The following is a 25,614-nucleotide window of genomic DNA, read 5'->3' as shown; positions in this document are numbered from 1 at the left end:
TCTCAGGATAGATTTTTCTTCAAATTTTGGCAGAAAATATACAATATCTACGTTGACATAAGTTTATTAAATTTTGATTCCCTACAAGAGGGGCATAAAATATCAGTCAAATCTTTGTTGAAGACAGCATGTTTTCCAACTTGTTATAAATAAGAACTAACTATCCTTTCTCTTTTTCCTGTATTTGTCATCAAATCTACTTTTGTATAGGTGAATGACTAAATAGTTGCACAGTTAAATATTCCTAAATCACATAAAACATGGGAAATGTTTGTATGAGTTAGTATAATTTTTTTTAATTAACTGTCTCTAGTGTGAGCATCTATAAAAATATTACAGGAATAAGAGATAACAATTACTTAAAGTTTTTAACATTATTAAATATCAAAATATTAGTGTCACACAAAAATTAAAATTAAATTTGGAAGTAGATTAAATATTGTTCAGATACTAAGAATCTGAATTTTTGGAAAACATAGCTATTAGTTTTAATCTTTCATATGAGTTAGTATTTTTAATAGTTCTTGTTCATCAGCACTAGGAAGTAAGACGACTGCTTGGATCTGAACACTTCTAAGAACTTGTGTCTGTATTGCATTTTGTGATGTGCTGCTGTCATATCTTCCTTATGACATAAATCAGAATCACAAATAACAACAGTCCAAGCAGACAAGCTAAGGACCTTGGGATGTAGAGTGTCTTAAATAATTCTTAAATTTCACCTTAAGAAGAAGGGGGAAAAACTATATTCCAGAATAAATATCCTATGTACCTTTTTTTTCCCACCTGTTTAATAGCATCCTACAAGTAAGAAGTGATGTTCTTTACTAGACCTGGTGATAATTCAGTCTTATGTTTATAAGCTGTTTGTTAAGGTGCAGAGCATGAAGATAAGATGAAGGTCTTACTACTACATTTAGTTAATAAAATGGTTTGATGTTTGGAGAAACATTAAATTCAATTCACGAATTAGCTTCTGTTGTTAAAGTGAATGAATCCTTTGTAGGGTGTTCATTTGATCTCAGATCATTTTGCTTCATCTTTCTAGATTACCAAATTGTTGGATGGAAAACGGTCTCAAACCGTAGGAATTTTAATATCGAGTTTGCATCTGGAGATGAAGGATATTCAACAAGGTAGGTGTTTCTTACACTTAGTATATTGTACTTCCTTGGATATTTTCTCATAGCCCTCAGAGAATGTCTTACATTACAGATTGTGCTTTGAATGTAGTCCTCTAAGCTATCAGAATAATAATTTTTCCAGTATATTCCACTATATGTAAAAGTTCCACCTAATAATCAGAATTGAATTTAGGTACAGCTCCTTCTATAGCATTCCAGTTAGCATATCATTTTCAGTTCAGTATTTTCATATTTCTCCCCTGCAGTTCCCTGCTTTTTCTAAAGCAAGTCCTCCACCAAAAAAATTAAATGGATGGCTTATACATAAATCTTTAGGTCTTCAAACATGCAGTCATTATTTATTTAATGTTTAAATTTTGCTTCATTAGCAGTGTAAAGTACATCCCAAAATTATGTTACCACATAACAAGCAGAAAGAAAATTACTGGATGGCATTTTTCAAAGAGTAGAGCTACTCAGTGTGTAAATTCCATTACTGGTAGACATTATTTGAGTTTGCTAGTACAACTGTAGAGAAATACAGATTTTTCAGAACACTGGGGTAGTTGAGAGTCTGCTTATGTTCTGGATTTAAAAAGATATTGTTTAAGGATATTGTTTATTTCTTTTTCACATTAAGAAAAGGAAAATATTCACCATTTAAAACAACTGCTGGAAGAACTCAAGTTGATGTCTCCTTTTTTGCTATTGTTTTCCCTCCATCACATGCAAATACTGGGTAGGGTGTTGAGATGCTGCTGGCATTGATTATTATTAATTTCAAAAGAGCCTTTGAGCATCTAGCACTTTAAAAGCAAAAGGGCTTACAGATGTCTCTTGGGATGCAAGGGAATAAGGAAAAGAAGGAATAACTTTATGCCTGCCAGTATTGTGTGAAAGGTATCAGAATGAGATGGAAAAAAATTGCTATTACTAAAGGTCTGAATAATTTGCTGGCAGAAGTTACAGCAGCATAGGGATATGATAGAAGCTGCATTATAAAAACTGGGTAGTATTCTTTAGTATCTTCAGAGATGGTTTTTATTACTTTTTATTTTCCATGCCATGATGTTCTACTAAAATAGAACATCTCTATCTCTCTTAGTTGTTTGCTATACTCCTATAGCTTTTGAAAACTTCTGGCCAATTTATGCCAAATTTTTAGAGAACATAATGACTCAAATATTTGGGTATGTATACATTAGCATTTTTAGCTTGAATCAGCAGTGCACTTTTGAATCATATTTACTAGTTATCCCCTTTGCTGTATTTGCATTGCAAAGCAATGCAGAGCAGTTTCAGAGTGCACAAACATCCTTCAGAATTAAATTGAGATTTGCTTTAGGAGAGTGCCAGTAGTGTCCACCTATAGCAGGCTCTAAATACCCCAGGATCAAATCAGAGATAGTTAAAACTCCCTGAAATGTGTATAGTGTGAACACTGAATCCTCAGCATCAGCTGTTGCTGTCTACAAATCTAAAAACTACACTACTTGCAGGTGCAGACATAGCTAATGTAGTCCTACAAGTTTAATGAAAATTAGGGTGTTGGGACGAGAAAGACAGCAAAACAAGTGCTGTCACTGAAGAAAAGTTTATGACTCATCACCCTCTCTAGTCTGAGGTAGCAAATGACTGGCCTGTCACCACATGTGTTGCTTAAGGAGGCAATAGGATATGCTGTCTCTTGCTTATGGAAAGAACTAGGAGTTACAAACACAATTTGGGAATACTGTCAGTGGAACTTTAAAAAAAAAATTACAAAGCAGGATGAGTGATTCTAATAAAAATCTGTGTTCAGTGACTACCTAGGGAAAAAACCCCAGTTCACAAGACTGAGGGAAAACATTGTTATATAGAGGGGACCTTTAGAAATGCATACGAATATGAAGACAAAAGTGGAATTATCTTTTCTCTTTTAGTGTGTGTTTTTCCCATAGCATTTTATGTAATTTAAATCTGTGTGCAGTCCTGCCTGTCAGCAGAAAAATTATTTGAAGCCTACTGTAGTCAATGCACTGGATGAAAAAAAATTCGTAATAGGCTAAATGGCTCATGATAACACCTAACCAAAAAAGCATGTGATCATAGGGTCATGACTGTCAAAGATTGTGGTTTTTTTCATTACAAAGTGAAGTTACTAAGAGCTACCTCTAAGAAACATGCAAATTAAGCACTCATCTCTTTTTTCAAGCCAATTTTCATGGCCTAATTCAGTACATGAAAAACAGGGAAAAGTTAATGGTCTTTGACCACTTGCAATGGAGAATGGAGAAACTTGAGGCAAAAGAAAGTCAAAAATTAAAAAAAAAATATTTCAAGTTTTTCTGACAGTGTTTGTTGAAAAGTTATGTACAAATGAATTTACTGTCTATGTATAGTATACTGTTTGCTCTTCTGTATGTAGCAGTTACAGAAATAAAGAGAAAAACTCAAATAAACTGCCCTGTGCATACAGATGCATGCAAAGTTGTAGAGAAGACAAAACAAGAAATCACGAGAAAAATTACACGGTCCTTTAAAATAGTGTCAGATTTCTGCATCTATAGGATTACACTCTCACATTAAAGCACATAACTTCACAGCATGTTCTGTAGATAACTTGGCAGTGCAAAACAAGCAAGTGACCATATCTGGCACTCAGATGCTTCAGTTTGCATCTGACAATGAGCCAGCTGCCACACTTCAGGAAGGGAATCTTCCACACGTGTTGGTTTGAGAGAGTGAAATGCATCCTTTGCAGATAAGTTTAAATTCATTTCTGTGTCTGAGTACAGTCTAGGGAGAAGACAATGTAAAACTGAATAATTATTTTGAGTAGTGTTGGTATTATATGATGCAGAGGAAAAGTTGACACTGTCATGCTGCACCTGTCCTAATATCTTCTATATAGGTGGGAGAGAAGAACAAATCCTAGGTCCTGCAATGTTCTGAGAACACTGGTATTTGATCACACTTAGATGGGATGGATTAGAGTGGAATTTGTTAAAAAGCCTAGATCATGCCATCTGCTTTTGTAGATTCACCTTCATTGTTTTTTGTGGTGTTTTTGTCTCTCCCCAATAGCAGAATATATTTTTATTACAGTGTCACAGTAATGATATTCTGATGGTGAGCAATGCAAAGAACTATCATGCCACAGAAGGGGACAAACTGTCTAGAAAAAACATAGTTATGATAGTATTGTACAATGTCAGTCAACCAATTGAAAAGTGTCTGACTGGTTTTCTTCAACTTAATGATTTACCTTCCATTGTCAACATACTGAAGTAAATAATTGGAGGAATGTGAACTTCAGATTAACTCAGCCAGACTGCTGATCAATCTAATAATCATTTTAATTCAGTATTATATTTCTAATCATCCCATGAGCTGTGTGGTCTTCCTCTGATGAGAGATCATAGCAGTTATATAAATAGGTTGCATTTTCTTAGTGCAGTTTATAGTTTACAGCACATCTGAACTTTAGAGACCAGTATCATTGTTAACCAGGCACTTTCTTAGCATCTTAAAGACTATGTGTTATATGCTAAAGCCAAACTATTCCAAGGCAGCTCCAATTTGTGTATTAGCCATACCATGCAGCACAAGTAGTTTCTCTGTTATATTTTGGAAATACTTCTGGGTAAAGAGAATTGCTTTGGAATATCTCTTACTTGCACTACGTGCAAAGAGTTTTATGGGGTTTCAGCTGAAAGTGAAAGTGGAAGTATGGATTATAAGGGTTTAAAAACTGTTGTTCCAAAGTTGTGTGACTTTCCCACCTACACAGAACATTACATGTGTGCATTCTATGTATACTGTATACTATGCAGGAAGTATAGAGATAGCTGCATACCCACCTCAGAAGTTGGGAAACGGTTTTCTTTAAAATTAAATTTTCTTTAAAATTAAATTCTCTTTTTTGGGAAAATTCACAACATACATTTTTATGAATCTGCCTTGGGCATCCAACATGATGTGAGTAGGTTGACATTAGTGCTAGAATCTTTTGCTCATGACTTCTTTCAGGAGTTGAGCTTTCTTAGTTTTCTAAACCCACACTGTGCCCATGGTGCTTCTTTGTTATGTGTATTTTTTTGTGTTGCATGACAGTTAAATAGTGGAGAAAACCTTTAAATAAGTTTATAACATATCAATTTGTCAGAAGTAAACAAAAGTGATTTGGATATTTTAGCCAGTTTTGCCATGTAGGGATTTGTATTTAACAGTTGTTGTCATTGTCTAATTGACCAGATCGGTCACAATTTAATTTCAGTTTCCCAGTGATGGGCTGAATATTCCCACGAAATCAAGCCTTACTCAACAGAATGTAGAATATAAAACAATTAAATACTTCCAGGTCAAATACATATACCTTTGGCAAGCTCTTTTTATTTAAATAATGTATTTTTGTTTTATCATTAGAGAGCAGTTAAGGTGATTTCTTCATATTTCACAGTCTAATTGCCATATTAAGTGGTTTGATATTGCTGAGTATATGTAAGCTCTGTCAGCAGGACTTAAATCCTGATTTAACCAAAATGTGTTTAGTAGGAGTGAGGCTGTATATCAAAGTCAGACTTAAGACTGTTGGTATTTAAGCTTGTTAAGAGGAGATAAGTATATTTTTCATTTTAACCTCTAAGTTCTAAAGTTGTCTGTAGACTGCACACAGTATGCTTTAAATTCTCAGCTTTTCTTTGGTTTACATTTTTGAAGTGATCAGAGTATGAGAAATCTGTGCAGCAGGGAATCTGTTAGATTCATTTTTTAAAAGTGAATTATGTTAAATACCTTTGGTATAAGTTTATATTCAAAGCAATGCTTTGTATGGGAAATGTAGTTGGCAAGTATTTTTATGTGTGCCTGTTAGTTTGAATGCATGATGCTGATCTGTTTTTTGTCCTAGCCGACGGTTATTATAGCCTAATGGGTGCAACCCTGCACTAATGATCCTTGTGTATATAAATTCTTCTTCTTGTGAGCAGACACCATAGGCCACATAAAAATGTTTGCCTCAATTTCCCTGCAAAAAAGGATCTCAGAAACCAGACTTGGCCAAGTAACAGATTTTTTAAAGGTAGAGGAACCCAATAAAATTACCAGCTTTTCACAGCATGAGTCTACTTCCTTTTGACATATTGTGAGGTGTAGGTGAAATATTCTAACTAAACTGACAGTGTAAGGAAGACAGCTAACTAGAAAGCAAGATGAAAGTAAAAATCACCAATGATGATTGATATTGTAATAGCTATTAATTGTTTTGGAGCCTCTTTTGTAGATTTATGATACTTCACCTATATTACTTACACTTACGTAAGTCTCGATATAATGAGATTTAATGCAGTAAAGTATTATGGTTAAGTTCACTGTATCAGGAAGAGCATTTTGAAAAACTTACCAAGGTTCATATTAATTTTGATAGTGTTAATATACATATGATTAAAAGTGGGTTTTCTTTTTCACAGAAAAATTAATAAGCTTTTGTTCCTTTAAGTAGAAATCAAAATAATTACTTTCTTTGATCTAGTGTAATGGGGTTTTATTCAGCTGTTCAAATTCAAGTTAATTTATTCAACATACCTTGAGTGTATTGTTCATTACATATTTTTAGAGTAAGAATACTGAGACACCTGTGAATTTGGGGATTTCTTCCAGCTTTTCAAAATCAGTGCTTCTTTTCAAAAAAATGGACCAGTCTTCATAAAATTTACATGTTTTTGTCTTCTGCTCCAAATATGTATGGCATAAAGTTCAATCAGTTTGAGTGAAAAAAATAGAGAAGGACGAAGATATTAAAATACATAAAGATGAAATAAAGGAGGCTGTGTAGATTTTGGCAGTACTTCTGACTTCTTGGGAATGTGTCTCTACATACATTGGCATCCTAAGATGTCCAGCTATCATTAAATTGAGTAATATGGCCAGATTTTTAACTGCAGATTGTCTGCATGGACATTGGCAATTTTAGCAGTGCAAGTTCTAAATCAGAAAATATGTTCCTGGAACTTTTATACAATCACATACTTGTTCAAAGAGAGAAAATAACTCAATATATGTTTCTTAACACTGATTATTATTAATTCTGTGATTTATGTGGTTGTATTTTGTTAGTTTAATCTCAGACACTTTTTGTTTTATCATGTCACTTCAAAATGATGATTTGTTAGAACTGATGTTGAGTACAGAAACATGGATAAGATAATAGAGCATTAAAAACTGCTTTGTGATTCTGGGGCCTTTTTGGTGACAAATCTCTGGCTAAAAATTTCAGTTAGGTGTAAAACTCTTAATATTCTTATTAAAGTGCTCTTTTTATTCAACTACTTCCTGTCATCATAATAGTTTTGTACCTAAAAAATTGACTATTAGTTACATGCTTTGCATTTCTAGTAAAGGTTCAGTTTTTCTCCAATAAGTTGCCTTTTCTACATAACTCTAGACAAATAAATTTCTCCTTGTAAGCAGATTTGAGAATATTCTAAAATAGGATGAATGTTGAACCACAAGGGAAGCTTCTGAACTCAAATATTTTAAAATCTTCACAATTAAATATATTGAACCGTGAAACCAATTTTCCAAGAGATTTTCCAATCTCTTAGGTTCTTTTGAAATTACATTGGATAATACAGAAGATAATACAACTCTTGAAACTGTCTTACAGGAGACATCTCTTAAATTCAATCCCTAATGACTTTTCTTTAAACAAAGATTTTTGCCAGTCTCAGTTGTTCAGGCTTTACATTTGGTTACACACTTGAGCTTTTTAGGAATCTTTGCAGTAGGACAAAAATAGTTGGAGATGCTGCTTTTTTTCACTGATACTGTTTTCTCTATAATTCTTTACTTCTAACCAAGGTGTAATGTCAACAGACAGAATCATAATTGACAAGCAGAATTTTAAAGCATTCTAAATGTCACTGGACCTTTTAATAAAATTAATTAGCCTGCCACAGGGAAAATTTACTAGCCTGCTGGTAAATTTCACAATGTAAAATCATGGGGTAGGTGGTAGAGCAGGCGAAAGCTTATTACTTTTAAATAATTGTTTAAAGATGTGTGCCTTGCCCGTTTCAAACATGGATTGCAAATGCAGCAAGAGCTTTTAAAATCTTCTAAATTCAGAAGCAGTCAAATTTCCTTTGAAGAAATGTAACAAAATTAAAATCAAAAGTTATCAGGTAGTAGCTAATGATGAGTCAGTGGTTACATGGAAAATTGGTAGAGGCCTTAAGCTTGATTTTTTGGGGATTAATGTTCTCAGTAATATTTAAACATAAGTCATGAGTTCAAAAATTGTGCCCAGTCCCATTATGGATCTCAAGGAAAAGCTGATTTCAAAAAATTTAAACATCCACAGTTGTTTCCATTCCATTGTGCTTCTCTTAGCTTCCTGGAATTTAACATTAGAGTCCATTAGAAAGCAAAATGAAACAATCCCATTTAGTTTTCAGAAGAGTACCAACACTTGCCTAAGTAATGGGATTTTCAAATGTTGGAAGCACCTAGTGTCACATTCCAAACTTAGTAAAATCTGAAACTAAGATAGGAGAGATTTAGAGACTTCTCATTTTTGGTAATGAGGCATAATTAATCATCAGAGTGTACTTCATATGTTTCTGTGTGATATTGAAAAGTATTTATCCAGAAATTGTCATGTAGGTAGTTTTCTAGTGGGTAAAGCTAACTTAAACATGAGACTGCTGAAGGTAATTTAAAAACTGTAGCACAATCCTTTATACTTGCAAATTTGCAAGTTGCAAATTTTGCAAGTTTATTGACTTGTCTACTTCCCAAGATGGCTAGCTCCAAGACAAGCATATCTCCCTGATCTCCTGTACACCTAGAGGGACCTAAATACCCTAACTCTCAATTCCTTCCTATCCAACCTTCTAAGCTAACAGGAAATCTGTGCTGTTCTTTTCATTGTACACAATCAGCTGAGTACTTGACTGGTCATATCTTTGACTGCTGAATGTATTAGAGGGGGACAGTAGAACTCTATTCTCCTAAGACAGACTTTATAGAATGTTCTTCCATGAGTACTGTGATTTGAAGTTAGAACAAAAATAAAACACTGAAAATAGTAAAATACAAACTGGATACATATGTCCTTTAGCTAGGTTAGTACATTTCTCAGGAAAAAGAATTGAACTCTTAAGTATGTTTTCTAGCATCTAATTTGTGTTTGTGTTCTATACAGCTATACTGTGCGTTGATGACTCTGTAGTAGATCTAGAAACACTGGAAGCACTGTATGAAAATGTAAGTAAAGACGGGGCAACGATGTGGTTAATCACCATAGTATTTCAGACACAGAATAAATGTTGTAATTTTAGACTACAGACCTTATGTAGAAAAATTCTTTAGGGAATTTACCACTAATAAAATAGGTAACATAGGGTGACATATGGAATGGAGGGACTGGAATATATGGAGCTTACAATTGGCAGTAGCACAGATGAGAGCCTCTGGGTAAGAATTAAGGGACAAATTAAGCAGATGTCATCATGGGAGTCTACTATGGACCTCTTGTCCAGGACAATGATGGTGATGAATTATTCTGTGAGGAACTTAGGGACATCTCCAAATCAGCTGCCCTTGTTCTTGTGGGAGACTTCAACTTGCCAGATGTTAACTGAGAGCATCATACAGCTGCAAACAGGTCCAGAAGATTGCTGAAACACCTGTATAATAACTTCATGGTACAGGTAGTAAGGGAGCTGACCAGAAAAGATGCCCTCTTTGATTTGTTTCTTATTAACAGAGAGGGTTTTGTGAGTGAAGTGGTGATTGGTCTTGACCATGGCATGGCCACAGTGGCCACAAAGCAATTGAGTGAATTTAGGTTAATCAAGTGAATGAATTTAAAATCTCTGTTGACAGAAGGAAAAGTGCCAACAAAACCTCAGCCCTGGACAATGAGAGCTGACTTCAGGGTGCTCAGGGAAGTAGTGAATAAGTCGACTGGGAAAACGCTTTTGAAGGTGCTCTGGTCCATCAGTGCTGATCACTTTTTAAATATCACCTCTTTAAGGGCACAGGAGCAGGCAGTTTCCAAAATGTCAGATATCAAGCAGACCAGGCAGAAGACTGGCTTGGCTGAACAGGGATCTTCTTTTGAAGCTAAGTCAAAAAAAAAAATGTGTATGCCCAGTAGAGGCAAACTCATGTGGGAGGAATATAGAGATGCTATTCACTGTTGTAGGGAGAAAATTTATGCAGCCAAAACTCAGCTGGAGTTGAAGCTGGCCAGAAATGTGAGGGGCAATAAAAAAGAGTTTTTTAGAATATGTTAAAAGCAAAGGGCAGTGCATAAATAACATCAGGATGAGGATGGTCACCTCACAAACAGGGACAGAGACAAGGCAGAGGTGTTTGACACTTTCTTTGCCTCTGTTTTCAACACTGATGATGGGCCAGCGGGGTTCCCGTGCCCTGAGCTGGAGGACCATGACTGCGAGAATGATCAACTCCCAGTTGACCCTAAAATTGTGTGAGATCTGCTTCTGCAGCTGGATCCCTACAAATCTAGGGCCTGATAGGATTCATCCCAGAATCCTCAAAGAGCTGGCTGATATCATCACGAGGCCTCTCTTGATGATTTTTGAATAGTCTTGGGAATCTGGAGATGTCTCAGTTGACTGGAAGCTGGCTAACGCTCTCCCAGTTTTCAAGAAGAGCAAGAAGCATGACCCTGGAAACTACAGGCCTGTCAGTCCCACTTCAGTGCGTGGTAAAATTATGAAGACTATCATGGGAGGTGTTGAAAAACACCTGAAAGATAGTGCAGTTATCGGTCACGGCCAGCATGGCTTCAGGAGAGGACAGTCCTGCTTGTCAAACATAATTTCCTTTTATGACAAGGGAACCCACCTGGTTGACCAACTACAGCTGGGTCGGGGGACATTTAGATTAGACATAAAGGAAAAGATTTTTCACCCACAGGGTAGCACTGGAACAGGCTCTTTATGGAGGTGCTCACAGCACCAAACCTGCCAGAGTTCCAGAAGAGTTTGGCATGTGCTCTCAGGCACATGGTGTGATTCTTGAGGCTGTCCTGTGCAGGGCCAGGAGTTGGATTTCAACGATCCTTGTAGGTCCCTTCCAACTCAGGATATTGTATGAACATAAAAAAAGGCACATTGAGATGTTTATTTCTCTTGCTGACTTAGTTTTTAAATGTCATAAATTTTAAACAGTGGAGTGCCTTTGGAATCAGATTAAAATGTAAAAAAAGGTGTAACACCTATCAGTGTTCTCTCCTGAGCTGCCTGAAAAATACTGTCCTCACTTAAGGCCTGTTTTGTGCTATCATGCTGAATTTATCTCATCAGACTCCTGCATTGTTGTAGTTAGCCCAGGTTGCTGTATAGATTAAGGATATAGCATTCATGAACTGTGTGACTCTGAAGTTGCTTGAAAGCAAACTTGAAATCTCCACATTTACACTGGACTGTGGAGATGTCACAAATACCTTCCTGACCTAACCTTTGTGAAGCATCCTGTAGCAATATTTGCACAAGGACGCTGTGCTCCATGGCCATTGGTAGTAAATGGCATGCAGGGCACTGAAGGAATTTTTCATGGATCTTTGTGCTTCACTCTTTTGCATAGACTAAATGTTTCCTAATAAAAAAATACAGTTGTTGCTTGCAAGCAAACAGGTAAAGTAGTAATTTATTAATTTCTTATTAATAGTAACTAATTACTTTGTATTAATTCACTCAGAGAGCACAAAAGGATGAACTGGAGAAAATCAAGCAATATTATCAGACTTCAAAAGAGGAGGAACTGAAGCTTCTGGATAAACCAGAGCAGTAAGATTTGTTTCATAATATTTTATCATTATATAATACAGTCCTTCGATGATATATTGAAAGCAATTTTGATACATAATTTTTGGTAAGTAATTATAAATTTTTTTTGTGTATTTCAAGGCATGAGGTAAACTTTGCCTTTATCACGTAACTTTTTTCAGAAATGACATTTTACTACATGAACTTGGACCACAAGAACTGATAAAATATGTAACCTTGAATCAGTAAGAATTTCTGTTCCCATTCTCATGTTTGTAAAAGGCTTATCGTTGCATTAGTGCGTTAAGTGCTAAATTAACATGTCATAAAGCAGGGCCGGACTGATTTTTGTTGTTAATTATTTGAAAGAGCTGCATGAACAGAGGGTTTTGGTGAGTCTTGTGACAAAGACACAGTGTATGCTTACTAGTTCCACCATTCCTCTCCTGGGACCGTTGTGGCCAGTGACAACTGTTGGGATGAAAACTTCTTAAGTGTTGCTCCTTCTATTGTAATACACCTTAGACCACTGTGAAAGAATCCTCAAGATTCCAAGGACTATTTAATTCATCATATAATCCTGAATTTTATTTTAGAGTATACATTTTATTTTAGATTTTGGCCTACCAGTAGTATTTGCCTTCTGCTACTTCACTACTTTTCCCTTTTGTACTCTTACTCTCTTCTGATCTTCCTGCACTGAGGCCTCTTTGTCATCTTGTTTCCTTTTCCATCTTGTCTTGTTTTATCTTTTCTGCTGTCTTTGATGTAAGAAAGGGTAGGGAGGGGAATAACTGAAATAGCAGAGATAGTATATGATTGTTTGATGTCAGAAGTATTACATTTTCATACCTTTTTCCCATTAAAATGTTAGTGCTGAAGAACAGATAATTTTTTCTATTTCTCCTACCATAAGCAGTTAAGTACTCAATTTGTGACTGCCCACTAGGGAATAGGCTAGTGTTAGGAGATAAGGCTATTATCTTACTCGAGTAAGAGTAACTGTTGTTCTTTAGTAAGACTTAATAGAACAAATATTTGTAAAGTTTATATACTGGCTTGTTTTTGCCTCCCATTTCCATGGCTTTCATTGCATTGGCTTGGGGCATAAGAATACATTGTGTGACTAGCTGATGTTTTCCAGAGCTTGAATCTTTGGCAGTCTGTTTGCTGTATATCTGAGTTAAATAAATATGAATACATTTTGTCTTCTGAAGAATATGAATCTTGTAGACCTCTAGAGCTATCAGAGGTTGTCTTTTTTTGTAATTTATAGTGCAGAGAGGTTAATCTTCATTAAATACAAAGTTGAATTTATGCTATCAGTGTTCCATAAGTAAAACTAAACTGTAAGTAAAGCAGTTACCTCTGGTGGTTCAGAGTGAAATAGTAGTGTCAAAGAAAAAAGCTATTTTTTTTCAATTATTACTCTCTGTGTTCTCTCTGAAACTGTTAATTATCCCATTTTTGTATTAAACTACATGGGTTAAGAGAATTAGCCTTTTTAAGTGTAGCTTAAGGGGGAAACAATTTGCTTTATGCGCTTATGTAAATTTTGTTGGACCTTCAAAATAGTGTCCTTTCTGAAAACTCAGTAGATCAGATGCCACTGGTTTTGTTGTCTAAGTCAGCCTCTAAGTCAAACTAAATGCAGAACTGGAAATTTTTTGGAACTCTACTGTGCATATTAGTTCCATAAAAGGTTAAAGACAGAAGAATGTTAAATTTGCATGTGTGATTAAAAATATATACAGAGCATAAGCCTCATGTATTTTCTTTATGAGGATCAGAACAAAATTGTAAACTGAACCATTTATCAAATGGTTGCAAATACTAACAGTAGGCATTCATATAATGAAACCATTGATGTGAATTCACTGATGTCTAAAGGAAATCATTACATGCTTGGATTACCAGACAAATAAAAAGCTTTAGTGGTATCATTGATGTTCTCCTGCACGTGTGATTTTGATTTATCTCGCTGTCATGTTAAATTTGGCACAAACTGTAAGTATGACAGCAACATAACAATACCCTCCTAAATTATGCTTCATGATAATAGTTGTTAAATGCTAATATTCATTACCATGATAAAGATTTATATGCAAAATTGGCCACAATTTGGAGCTTTACTAACAGGATACAGATGCTTTAGCTAGTTTCCAAGACCCTTTTTAGTTGTAGAATATTCTCTGTAAAGTCCTTTCTACTGTGAAATAAGTACTAATGAAGGAAGTAGTAGCCAAATATGGTACTGAGCTTTCCTGTTTTGTATGTAGTTTGATTCAGAAAGTAGAGAGCAATTTATAATTGCTGTCCAAGTAATGCCCTTAGCTTGTCTTTGAAGACAGCTTTCCTTGGACTTCAGTTTAAATCCTTCTGGCTTACTTAGAAGCACGTTTTTCTCAAAAAATTGTTTCTAAATTTTATATTCTTCAAATGTGGATAAATGTGATCTGAAAATTAGTTTACCTCTGTAGAACCAGGTTGCTTTGTCTATATTTGCAAAAATGTTCTCTTACACTAACAACACAGCAGTATGCCTGGCTTGAAAGTTCTCTCAAGGCCTTTACTACAAAATTCTGGTAGGATAAGTGTTCTCAAGTGAATGCATTTTTTATTTACTGTTTCTAAAAGAGAGGAGTACAATGGACCTCACAGAGATGAACAACATATTCTCTGTGTTTATTTTAGGCCATAAGAAGTGTGGTAATGAGAAACCCATCCAAAAGCTATGTCACACTCACATCATCATTACTTTAAGTCTTAATCATACTTTCCTCAGACTAATATTGCAAAAATGCCTGAACTAAGAATATTCTTTTCTCTCCTAAAGTTTTGTCCACCTGAATTGGTGGTTTATCTGTGATAACCCTAGATTCAGGTTATGACTTTTTGTTTAGTAAGTACATTTGTAGTCACTAAGATTCCTTTTTGTGATGGATTTCAGTTATAAGTGTTCTGTCTGGATTTAACTTTGGATGCTTTGAATTCCAAAATCTGGAGATATCTTCTTTTTACACTGATACTCTTTTAACTCTCAGCACAATTACGCTGTATTCTGATGGGCAACCATGTGGGAGATAGTTCTCTTTTCAAGGAAAGGCAAGAAGAATATCTGTCATTTGACTTTTTAAATTTAAGTTTTTTAATTGTGTGTATGTTAGAACTTTAATGGAGCAGTTTGGTTTTTCTTTCTTTTGTTTCTCTCACACAAAGTGCAAAATACCCTCTTTTTTTTTTCCTGGCAATACCGTTCATCCCCAATAGGAAGCATTTTTATTAATACCAGCTTGACATTTCTTTTTTCCCACTGCTTAAGTATAAGAGTCAAGCCAGGCCTCCCTGATCTTCTCTCACAATAGATTTTTTTCATCAGGCAAGAAAGAAAAAAGAAGGAAAAAAATGTTATTCCAATTAAAACATAGTAGTTCACACCAGCCACAGGTGGATTGTGCTGATTTTTTTAGACAGTCACTATGTATTCGGCAAAGCCTTGCATACATGAGAAATCTGTAAAGCAGATTTAAATACACTGATATTATTTATTATAGAAAAGAAATAATTTGGAGAAATCAGATGTATTGGCTTAAATAATTAAAATAAATTTAAGGAGAATTCAAGCTAATAAATTGAATACTGAATTTCCCATAATTTGGTGAGATAGAAAAATCTTTATGGCACTGCATTAAGGGGATCTAAGGATATCTGTTGACAGGAGACAAGAAGAATATTTCTAAAGTGATATTGGAGCAAAAGACAGCTTGTTTTTGGATTTCAAGAAAGCATATGTGTCACTGAAATCCTCGACTGAAAACCCAAAAGCAAATCATTGTTATTAAAAGAAGTGCTAAAGCTTCTTGTGTTATTTAACCAAACTCTTACATTTTAAATTGATGGAGAGAAAAGGGAGGAATTACTCATGCTTTTGGGATGCTTTCATTTTGTGAGATCCGAATTAGAGTTGTTGAATATGCCTCTATTTCTTTTTATTTACCAAAGAGTTAAAAGAAGAAAAGCTAGAATAGACTCATGAGAAAAATGTTTATATGAGGACAGGTATAGAGAAGGTAAAGACTTAGTAACTTTACTGAACAGCGACCCAAGACAGATACTCTCACAGCTAAATACACAGCTAGGTACATTTCCCATAAAACATGCTGCTCTATGATTGAAAATGTGGTGGAAATTAATAAAATAGAATTGATGCTGAGAATCAAAATAAATTTTTTGGCAGACATTGTAGAAATAAACTTGTAGGAATATATTGAGTTCTGTATTTCTGGATGCATTTTTAAGGGAAGCAAAATCATATAAGTTGAAAGAGTACACAGAGAGTGTTTGTCTGTCTTTTCCTTTATTTTTTTAACCGATGATTTAGGTTTGACATTCTTCTGTTTATTACTATGCAGCTATGATAGTTAATGGATTGATGTGATAATGATTAATATTGTGCGTTTTTAGTGATATTAATAGGATTTTTAGCATGTTCTTAATAGAAATAATATAACAATTATAAATTCTGTCAGACTTGATTCAAAGTAGGAAAGATTGCGTATATATTTCATGATACTGCAGCTTGTCATTCATTATGTACCCCACAGATAAGAATTATAAAGATTCATGAATAGTCCTTTCTTCCCCACAGATTTCTATACGAGTTATCTCAGATCCCCAACTTTGCAGAACGAGCTCAGTGTATTATCTTTCAGTCAGTTTTCTCTGAAGGGATAACATCAGTGCACCGGAAAGTAGATATCATAACTCGTGCTTCCAAGGTGAGTCCTAATGAAAGCTAAATTAAAACTTAAATATATATTAGAGTATTTATGCCTCTTTTTTACTGTAAGAGATGAACCTTGTTGCCTTTCCAGGAAAATAAAAATATATTAAATGTATAACTGCTTATAAGAACAAAAGGAAGAGGGAAAAGGGAAGGGAATTGCATGTGATGCCCTGTGCAATACATAGAAATTTATTTTTATTTGAATGGTAGATTTCTATTACTTTCCATATTAAGTATGTAATAGATAATCTCCATAAACAAGAAATTAAATATCAGACAAGCTTAATACAGGGCCTTGCAAACTTTCTTTTTTTTGCATACCACTTTTGATACCAATAGATGGTTGTCATCTATTAATTTCTGTTAACCCTGGTACAGCAGATTTTTTTAAGTCTGACAAAGCTCTGCCAAATATTTTTATGCTATGAAAGACTAAAGACAAGATTGTCAAATTATAACCAAATATGAGAAGTAGAATGAGAATTGAGAGAAACTGAAAGTGACCTAAAGGTCTAACATCTTAGGCAGAGTGGTTAATTTTATTTTTTTCCAATTTGAAGATTAGCTTTTGATTAGCTTTGCTTCCACAAAGTACACATGCTCTACCCCTTTGGATTTGCTGTCAATAAAAATAGTTACTTGATGTTTCCTTTCCAAAGGAGACATAAAAAAGTGTTGTATGAGATAGGAAAAGTTGTATTGCCCTCAGTTTACTTCTCAGGAGTTTACACTGCAATTGATTTATCCAGTGTATAAGGCTACATAGTTAAAGATTAGTCCTATGGCCTTAGATTCTCAATTGACAAGACAGGTGTCCTTATATGTAACTGAAAATAATTTACTAGTTCTACACTGTGTTGCTAGAATTGTTTTCTGTTTTGAGACATAGTAATTAGTTAGCCCTGTTATATCTGCATTAAGTGTGGATCCAGGAGCCTGAATTTTAGAGTGCCACAACCAGTGAGAAGCAGACTGAATGACAGTCTAAGCTAGTGACAGCAAAAATAGTACATTTGACTGTGCCTTATGCAAACAGATGATAAACTACCTCATCTGTAAGATTTTTAAAGGCTACTAAGGATGTTTAGTAATCTTCTTCCATTAATCTTTTTGTCATCAACATAGTAGACGATGCCATATAATTTGTTTCATATAGATTAATTAACATAGTATCTTAGGGAGATACAGTCTAATAAATGTTTCTCTCAGTCTTGATTATTGTACTAGCTTCAGCTTCCCTTACCTACCAAGGTAAAAGCAGATAAGAAACAAAACCTTTAGCAAAAATAAAATTTTTAAAAAGGCTATCTTATATTAGCAATTAGAATTTTTTTCCCAGTGGAAGTTACAGACCAGTGTCCATTTTCCAGGCTTTGCTGAACATGACAAGTGTAAAGGAAATTTTGGGTTTGATTCTGGCTTTTGGAAATTATATGAATGGCGGGAATAGGACTCGAGGTCAAGCTGATGGATTCGGTTTGGAAATACTCCCCAAACTAAAGGACGTCAAAAGCAGAGTAAGTAGTAATTTTTAATTAAAGATAATTTTTTGCAAGTGATCTTTTTTCGTTTCGTCATCTGTTCAAAAGTTAATCTTTTATTTCTTATTATTCTTGTTGGAAAAAGCAAGGCACTTTGTACAATTTTCATGGGTTTTTCTCCCAGCTTTTCACCTCCTTCTGCACGTGTACATGTTTCCACAATCTCTTAGTTTCTCCTATTCAGTAATACTAGCATAATTATCTTATGTGAGAAAGAACTTTGTGTGTCTCTTTTACTAGCAGAGACTTAATTACAGTACAGCAGAGAGAAATCAGAGAGCATAAACTGCTGAAATCTTCTGCAGTAAATGTCCCCATTGTTTTTTTGTGCTCTTAATTTAGGGTGAGTAAAAATGTTTAAAAAATCATGTTCAAAATCAAAAAGTAAAGGTTCAGTGTAGCGTATACACTAACAAATTGTATATAAGGGATATAAATTCAAAACATGCAGGATTTTATTCTTCTTCAAAGAGGTGTCAGACCTAGCAAGATATTTTCAGTCTTTTTTTTTAATTGTCCGTTAAATGGATGTAGGACACGAATTTTGAATGGCATGCATGAGAAAATGCTTCTAAATGGCAGTAAATTATTTTGTCAAAAATTGAGAACCACTAGCTGGTTTTTGATTAGTCATGCTAGGATCAAAGTCAGGATCAAACTCTAGACACCTTTTGAGATGAGGTTACTTTGTTTCTTACTAGTTCAGTAACGCTGAGGAGGAGGTGTTAAATAATGTAGGCAATGGAAACACTGGTCAAAGTAGTTCTTTTACCAAAACATTCTTAGACTCCACATGGATATAGAAAGCAGCAAAGAATAGGAGATATTTTCTGCTGTTGTTACATATTTGTAGGATGAGAAAAAAATCTCTTCTTTCATGTTCTTCCTCCTTTTTTACGTGAAGTGCTTTCTTTACTATAAGAAAGATAGATTTGAAGTGTTTGTTCCTAGTTATGCTTCATGTACAGAAGAATGCATTTGTGAGACAAGCAACATCAGGAAACTGGTGTGTCTAGGGATCTTTTTGTTTTACTTGTGAATATCATCATTAATGAAGTGTAAAAACATATTTAATGAATTGTTCAGTGAGCAACTGTATTAATGAAAGCTTTTCCAGTGGATTTGAGTCCTTTATCTTCTAAAAACACTGAGGTGCTGGAGCATGCCCAAAGAGCAATGAAGCTGGTGTCAGTTCTGGAGCACAAGTCTTATGTAATAAAGAGCAGCTGAGGGAGGTGGGGTTGTTTATCCTGGAGGAAAAGCTCAGGGGAGACCTTATTGCTCTCTACAATTAACTGAAAGGAGGTTGTAGCTGAGGGGAGGTTGGTCTCTTCTCCCAAGTAACAAGTGATAGAATGAGAGGAAACAGTCTCAAATTGAGTCAGAGAAGATTTACATTGGATATTAGGAAAAATTTCTTTACCAAAAGGGTTATCGGGCATTGGAACAGGCTTCCCAGGGAAGTGGTGGAATGATCATTCCTGGAGGAATTTAAAAGATGTGTAAATGTGGCACTTAGGAACATGGTCTAGTGGTGGACTTGGCAGTGCTGAGTTTACGGTTGGACTCAACAATCGTAGAGGTGCTTTCCCACCCAAATGACTCTGTTTCTAATTCTTATTTTCCTCTTCATTGTGGTGGTTCAGCTGTTCCATATGACCACTTTCATTCCAGTCTTGCTCTGTGGACAAGACACAGTACAAGCTGCAGCTAAACTAGAACCAGTTTCCCATTACTCAGGTGTTTGTTGTTTGGCTAGCTAGCTTGAAGGAGAAAGTAAAACAATGGGGCTTTGCCTGACTTTTCTCAGTACAAGTAATGGTTTTAGTCTAACTCTTCCATCTACTCGTAAACTTCTTAGAACTTAGTTATCTCTGGGACTTTCTGTGTGGCTAAATTTAGCCAGCTTGTTCCAAAATTGTGCATTATGAAAAGTAGTCACTGATATACAGTGTAATTAAATAAAACTTGTTCCTTGGCAAAAAAATCTAAAAAAAAAAAAAAATGATGTAGTATTTACAGTTTCCTGATAGCAAAAATAAACATATTATTAGTTTAGATTAGTCTCCAAAATGCAAAAAAACTCAAAGGGTCCAGGTGCTACGGGCAGACATGAAACCTCAGAGATTATTGGTAGACCATATTTGCGAGGAGAAAAAATGCATATTTGAACATTAAGATATTCTTCCTATGTCCCATTACTCCCTTCTTGTGAATTGCCAGCAAACAATATTATGTCTAAGTAAGCTGAATTCCATGAGCTAAGGTAAAGACTCAATTTTAGATATCTCTTATTTTACATAAAAGTCATTTGTTTTCACATGCTCTTAGAAAGTTACTTTTTATAGAGATTTTTTTGACCTACCAGCAGTGTCTTCTAAAACCATTATACATGCAGAGTGGCTCTGTCTGCATGACAGCACTGACTTAGTTAAAAGAATTTTGCTGGTGTATGATATTAATAAAATATAATATGCTGCAGGCTTTAATATAAACGAGGCAGCCCTGTACAGGAAGCCAGACATTGTTCATATAGAAATGTTTGTCCTGATAGCTGTCAATGTAGAATATGAAAACACATCCAAAAAATTTCAAAGACATTTCAGATATAATTCCATATATGATGATTCTTTTATGTTGCTGAATGGTACTCTGTGATGTATAACTTTTCCTTTGTTCATCTGGCCTATGCTGACCCAATGACATGTAACAAAATAAAATACTGTGTACTGTTGTGTGGAGGAACATGGAAATGGTGATTCCATAAAGTGAGAATTAAAATTCGTATGGTAACAGGGCATGAAATACACTTCTTAGTATATTTTGTATCTGGAATAAAATATGAAAAGTATCTATACCTCTTTCAGATCTACATTATAGATGATTGAGAGTAGAGGGAGCAAGAAATTCAGTTCACCATAATATATCTGAGATGACTTCAATAGTTAGTTGATATTAAGTTCAAGAGTAATATTATTAAATAATATTATTATTTAAGTTAATATTATTATTCAAGTTAATATTATTATTCAGTAATGCCCTGTATTATTAAATAAAATATGGGGACAGTTTCTCCCAGTGCATGTATTTTTACCTGGTATCTAGAACCAAAAGAAACTCTAGATCCAGTGGTGGTGTGATCAAGCCAATATTGTAAAAGATTGATTTTTTTTGGTCAGTAATGCTAAGGCTGAAAATACTGGGAGTCCTATTTCTTATAGCAATGTAAAATACTACATTTATTTTGAAATAGAGTACATTTTTGCTTACTTGAATCAGTGTAAATCACACATTTTTAATATTTTTTTTATTTTTTCCTAGGATAGCGGTATTAATCTTGTGGATTATGTCGTCATATATTTCCTACGCCATTGTGATAAGGTAAAAGATTCATTTGCTGTATCAGCCTCTCCAAAAGTAGGTTTCTTTAACAAATTGTAAAAGGGATCATATTAGTTTTTTTGAAATCTGAACACAGTACCTGTAAGGGAAAAACTAAATCCATTTCTTTTGCTTTCTTATAATAGTTGTGTACCTCAATAGGTGTGAAATTTACTTTGGAAAATTTTACACTGCAGGCAATTGCCTGTGACTGTTGCAGATTGGACAGGTGGTCACTCCAGCCCTGTCTTATTACATCCGGGTCACTGGAATGTTGTAAAATTTCCCATGATGTCATTACATTGGAAGACAGAAGCATGATTTCACTCTTATGACAGAATGCAAGGACAGCTTGGTATTTTAAGATAGGTCAGTCAGCTGATGGGGATGAAGTTAGGGATGGAAATGTAGGAGGTGAGTGAACTGATGGGGATGAAGTTAGGGATGGAAATGTAGGAGATGTGGCTGCTGCTTTTGAGTGAGTTACATTTTTTGATATTAGCAGTGGCCAAACTTATTGAGTGGAAAATTTGAACTACTGTATTTTAAATAAAAATGTCACTAATAATTGATTTTAAGTATGTGATAGCTTATTTTTTCTTCCTTTTTTTTTTTTAATTCTTACATAAGGTGATTGGATTGATGAGTTAATAATCATGAGATATGTAGCTCTGTACTAGTGTCTTTGTTTGGGTTTCTTTCTTTTTTGTTGTCTTTTGATTTTGTTTTTGTTGTCTTTTGATTTTGTTTTTGTTGTTTTGGGTTTGGTGTTTGGGGGTTTTTGGGGGTTGGTTTGTTTTTTTTTTTGCTTTCTAATAAGTTTACTTAAATATATGGTATTTAATATTTCTGCAGATTTTCTACTATGTTGTAATTTTACTTCAAGGAATTCTGTAAAACAAAACAGTTTATCATCCTTGGGAGAAAATTAACACAGTGTAATTGTCATCCATTGCACTTCTCCCCCAAAAAATGCTCATTTATAAAAGTAAAATTATTTTTTCCCTGTTCAAAAAACAATTAGTTCTCCAACCTGGGAGGGTTTTTTTATTACAGAGTTGAAATCTATGCACAGGTATATGCATGTTTTAAACTCACTAGTATATGCTTATACACAGCAATATCATATTAATACCATTTATACATATTTTACTTGTTAAACTTCCACTGGAGATACTGCTTTGAACCTTTTCAGAGGTTTGTGGGTTTTTTTATTTGGTTGAGATTTTTTGTTTGGTTTTGGGTTTTTATTTGTTTCTTTTTTGTATTTGTTTGTTTTGTTTTACTTCCAAATTTTTTTATTACTTTGCTAAAAATAAGGTATATACTTAGCAGTTCCATACAGACATTAACGCATGTGGTTTATTTAACCACATAAATCTTCAACTGTATATTTTTATCTGTGTATAGTACTTCAGGCAATATATAAATATGGTTTTCAATTTATGCTTATAAAGCATTTGTATATTTAATGAATTGAGAGAGTAAAACCACAAACTTTTGGCATAAGAACACTTCTTGCCTTAAAATAGGCATTCCTGTTATCTGTTTTTAAGAAACTTCTAATCCCTTATCTAAACCTGTATTGACATAAAATGAACTGAAATATTGTCAGTTCAGTTTCGTTTCAAAGTTTAAATTGAGCACAGTTTGCTTTACAACATCTAAAAGGAAGTTTCAATACTCAGAATGGTCGATATTTAATCTTGAATGAGATATATGTTGTTTTAACAAGAATGCTTTAAAATATGCTATTTCTATAGTTTTGTAATACAGTTTCATAGATGAGAATTTTTTAAAAAAGTAATTTATTTCACTGCAAATGCTTTCAATTTTCATAGTGGCCTGTTTGTTTGTTTGTTTGTTTAGGAAGCAGGAACAGACAAGAGCATTTTTCCTTTACCAGAACCACAAGATTTTTTCCAGGCCTCCCAAGTTAAATTTGAAGACCTAATAAAAGACTTAAGGAAACTGAAGAGAGATCTAGAAGGTAGCTGGGAACTTTCACATTTGTTCTGCTAACAACAAAGTGCCATTTAAAATGTGATCTTTATGAGGTTTTCTTATTGCTAATTAGATTTATAGTGTTGATTCATTTAGAGTTTTTACACTGTGGCACAAATTACTCACATAAATTAGAAAGAAAAAAAATTAAACTCGTGACTTAATAAAAATGAAAGTAGAGATCCTGAGAAGTAATTTTCCTTTTTACAACTGAAAGGTCCCTAAAGAAATCTTTCTGAATATTTCTTCAGTTATGTGTGAATTTTCCTCTGACTTCTCCAGAACTATGTGTTTAACTGTAGATATCCGTTAGTTCCATAACATAAATACTTTCTTCACTACTTGTATAACAGCAATTTAAAAGCTACAAGAAAGAGATGAATACTATTAATGTAGAAATAAAATACAGCTTGCCAAGGCACAGCAAAGGGAAATGGAAATCTCCAGTTCAAAATATTTTTACCCTGGGACATAAAATAAACATTTAAAAATGTTTATTAAAAAGAGAGGCTCAGAAACCCAAGTCATCTATCAATCAAGGTACTGACTGGAAATAAACTAGGAAGGGTTGTTCTCTTAACTATTCCAAGCAGTTTCCTTTTTATTTTGTGCTACACATGACTTTCTAAAATAAATTCAGCAAATGATGACTGAATATTTTAAGCCTGTCTTTCTTTATTACAAAGAAGTTGCTCCTTCTAGTTACAATAGTTTTGTGTAGAAAATGGAGTTTAGGGAGAGAATTTGTATAAAAGCCTACAAAAACTTTTACATTTAGATCTCTGCATCAGAATGGCAGAGTCCTTTTAGAATCAGAGTTGAACGCAATGATTATTTTTTCAGTGTAAGGTGATGAAAACCATTACAAAATAGTTTATCCTTACAGTTAGAAATTGCTGGATTAGGTCACTGCCATCTTTAAGATAGTTTCAAAGGTTAACAGTGGTAGGAAAGTATCAGTTGTTGTTTGTTCGACCCGGGCATAAGTGAGTGCTCTATCTCCTCTCATCGCTTGGCCCTGTAAGCCCCATGGCCTGCCCTCTTTTGGGCTAGTTTTTGCAGAAACATGATCTGTGTTTGATCTTGTACTTTTTTAGCATGTAGTCCTGCTGTCATGCATCTTAATCGTGCAGGATCTGCATTGAGGCTGTGACATTCATATCATATTTGTTCCACATTGCAAAGACACAAGCAGCTAGGCACTTTAACTCTTAAAATAAAAACTCAAGTTTTCTTCTAATCACTGATTTATGTTTTCTAGAACAAATTTTTGTAGGTATTTATAGCAAATCTAGAAAAATTGTTATGTTGCGGTTGTTTTCATAATTCTTCTTTGTAAAGATGTATTTGAAACCCAGCCAAAGCAATTAACTTATAAAGTTAATGACAGCACAGATTTGAAATGAAGAAGGTTGTGGAAGTGTTTTCAGATGTTGGTATTTTATCACTCAGAAATATGCAACAGAATTCTAACAAACATTCCTGTGATTAGTTTCTCTTACATTTAAACAAATCACGCATATAAAAATTTATCTCTTTCAAACATTCCCTTTCAAATTTTTTTTGTTCAGTTAATGCTCTAGTTAATTTTTAAATCAAAATTTTAATTGAAGAGGTTATAATTTTAACACGTACAACAAAGATTTGATGAGTCTCTGTAGTTTATTGTAGCCATTAAAAAGTTGTGGCTGCTGGCAGAATACCAGTGAAAGTCTAAAGCTGAAACAGATGTGAAAAGCAGAAACCAAGTCCGGAGAAGCGTCGGGCCCAGCTATCCAGACAGGCGCGGCCCTTCAGATGTGAATAATTTGAACAATATTAACTGGGGCTGCCTGTGTTATAGGGTACATTGGATTTATTTCGCACTTTGTTGGCTGAGGTAGACTTAAGCAGATTATCCTGTAAGTGAGATGAGACAAAGGTAGTAAATGAAAGAGGGGTTTTCTTGTTTGTCATTAGGGAATGAACTGATGTTCCTGTTAGTGATTTACCTTTTT

General features: G+C 34.3%; 1 protein-coding gene across 1 annotated transcript in view; it reads left to right on the top strand.

Annotated features, from left to right (window-relative positions):
- Positions 1-25,614, top strand: part of FMN1 (formin 1) — a 130,359-nt gene that overhangs the window by 57,063 nt on the left and 47,682 nt on the right. The window contains exons 6-12 of the mRNA XM_017827387.1: positions 1,049-1,136; positions 9,310-9,371; positions 11,838-11,926; positions 16,554-16,683; positions 18,062-18,208; positions 21,554-21,613; positions 23,483-23,603. Of these exons, the coding sequence (XP_017682876.1) occupies positions 1,049-1,136; positions 9,310-9,371; positions 11,838-11,926; positions 16,554-16,683; positions 18,062-18,208; positions 21,554-21,613; positions 23,483-23,603 (697 nt within the window). The remainder of the gene's footprint in view (positions 1-1,048; positions 1,137-9,309; positions 9,372-11,837; positions 11,927-16,553; positions 16,684-18,061; positions 18,209-21,553; positions 21,614-23,482; positions 23,604-25,614) is intronic.

Source organism: Lepidothrix coronata, unplaced genomic scaffold (genome assembly GCF_001604755.1).
Source record: "Lepidothrix coronata isolate B3197 unplaced genomic scaffold, Lepidothrix_coronata-1.0 Scaffold138, whole genome shotgun sequence".
In the NCBI taxonomy this organism is placed as follows: Eukaryota; Metazoa; Chordata; class Aves; order Passeriformes; family Pipridae; genus Lepidothrix; species Lepidothrix coronata.
This window is presented reverse-complemented; position numbering and strand designations above follow the sequence as displayed.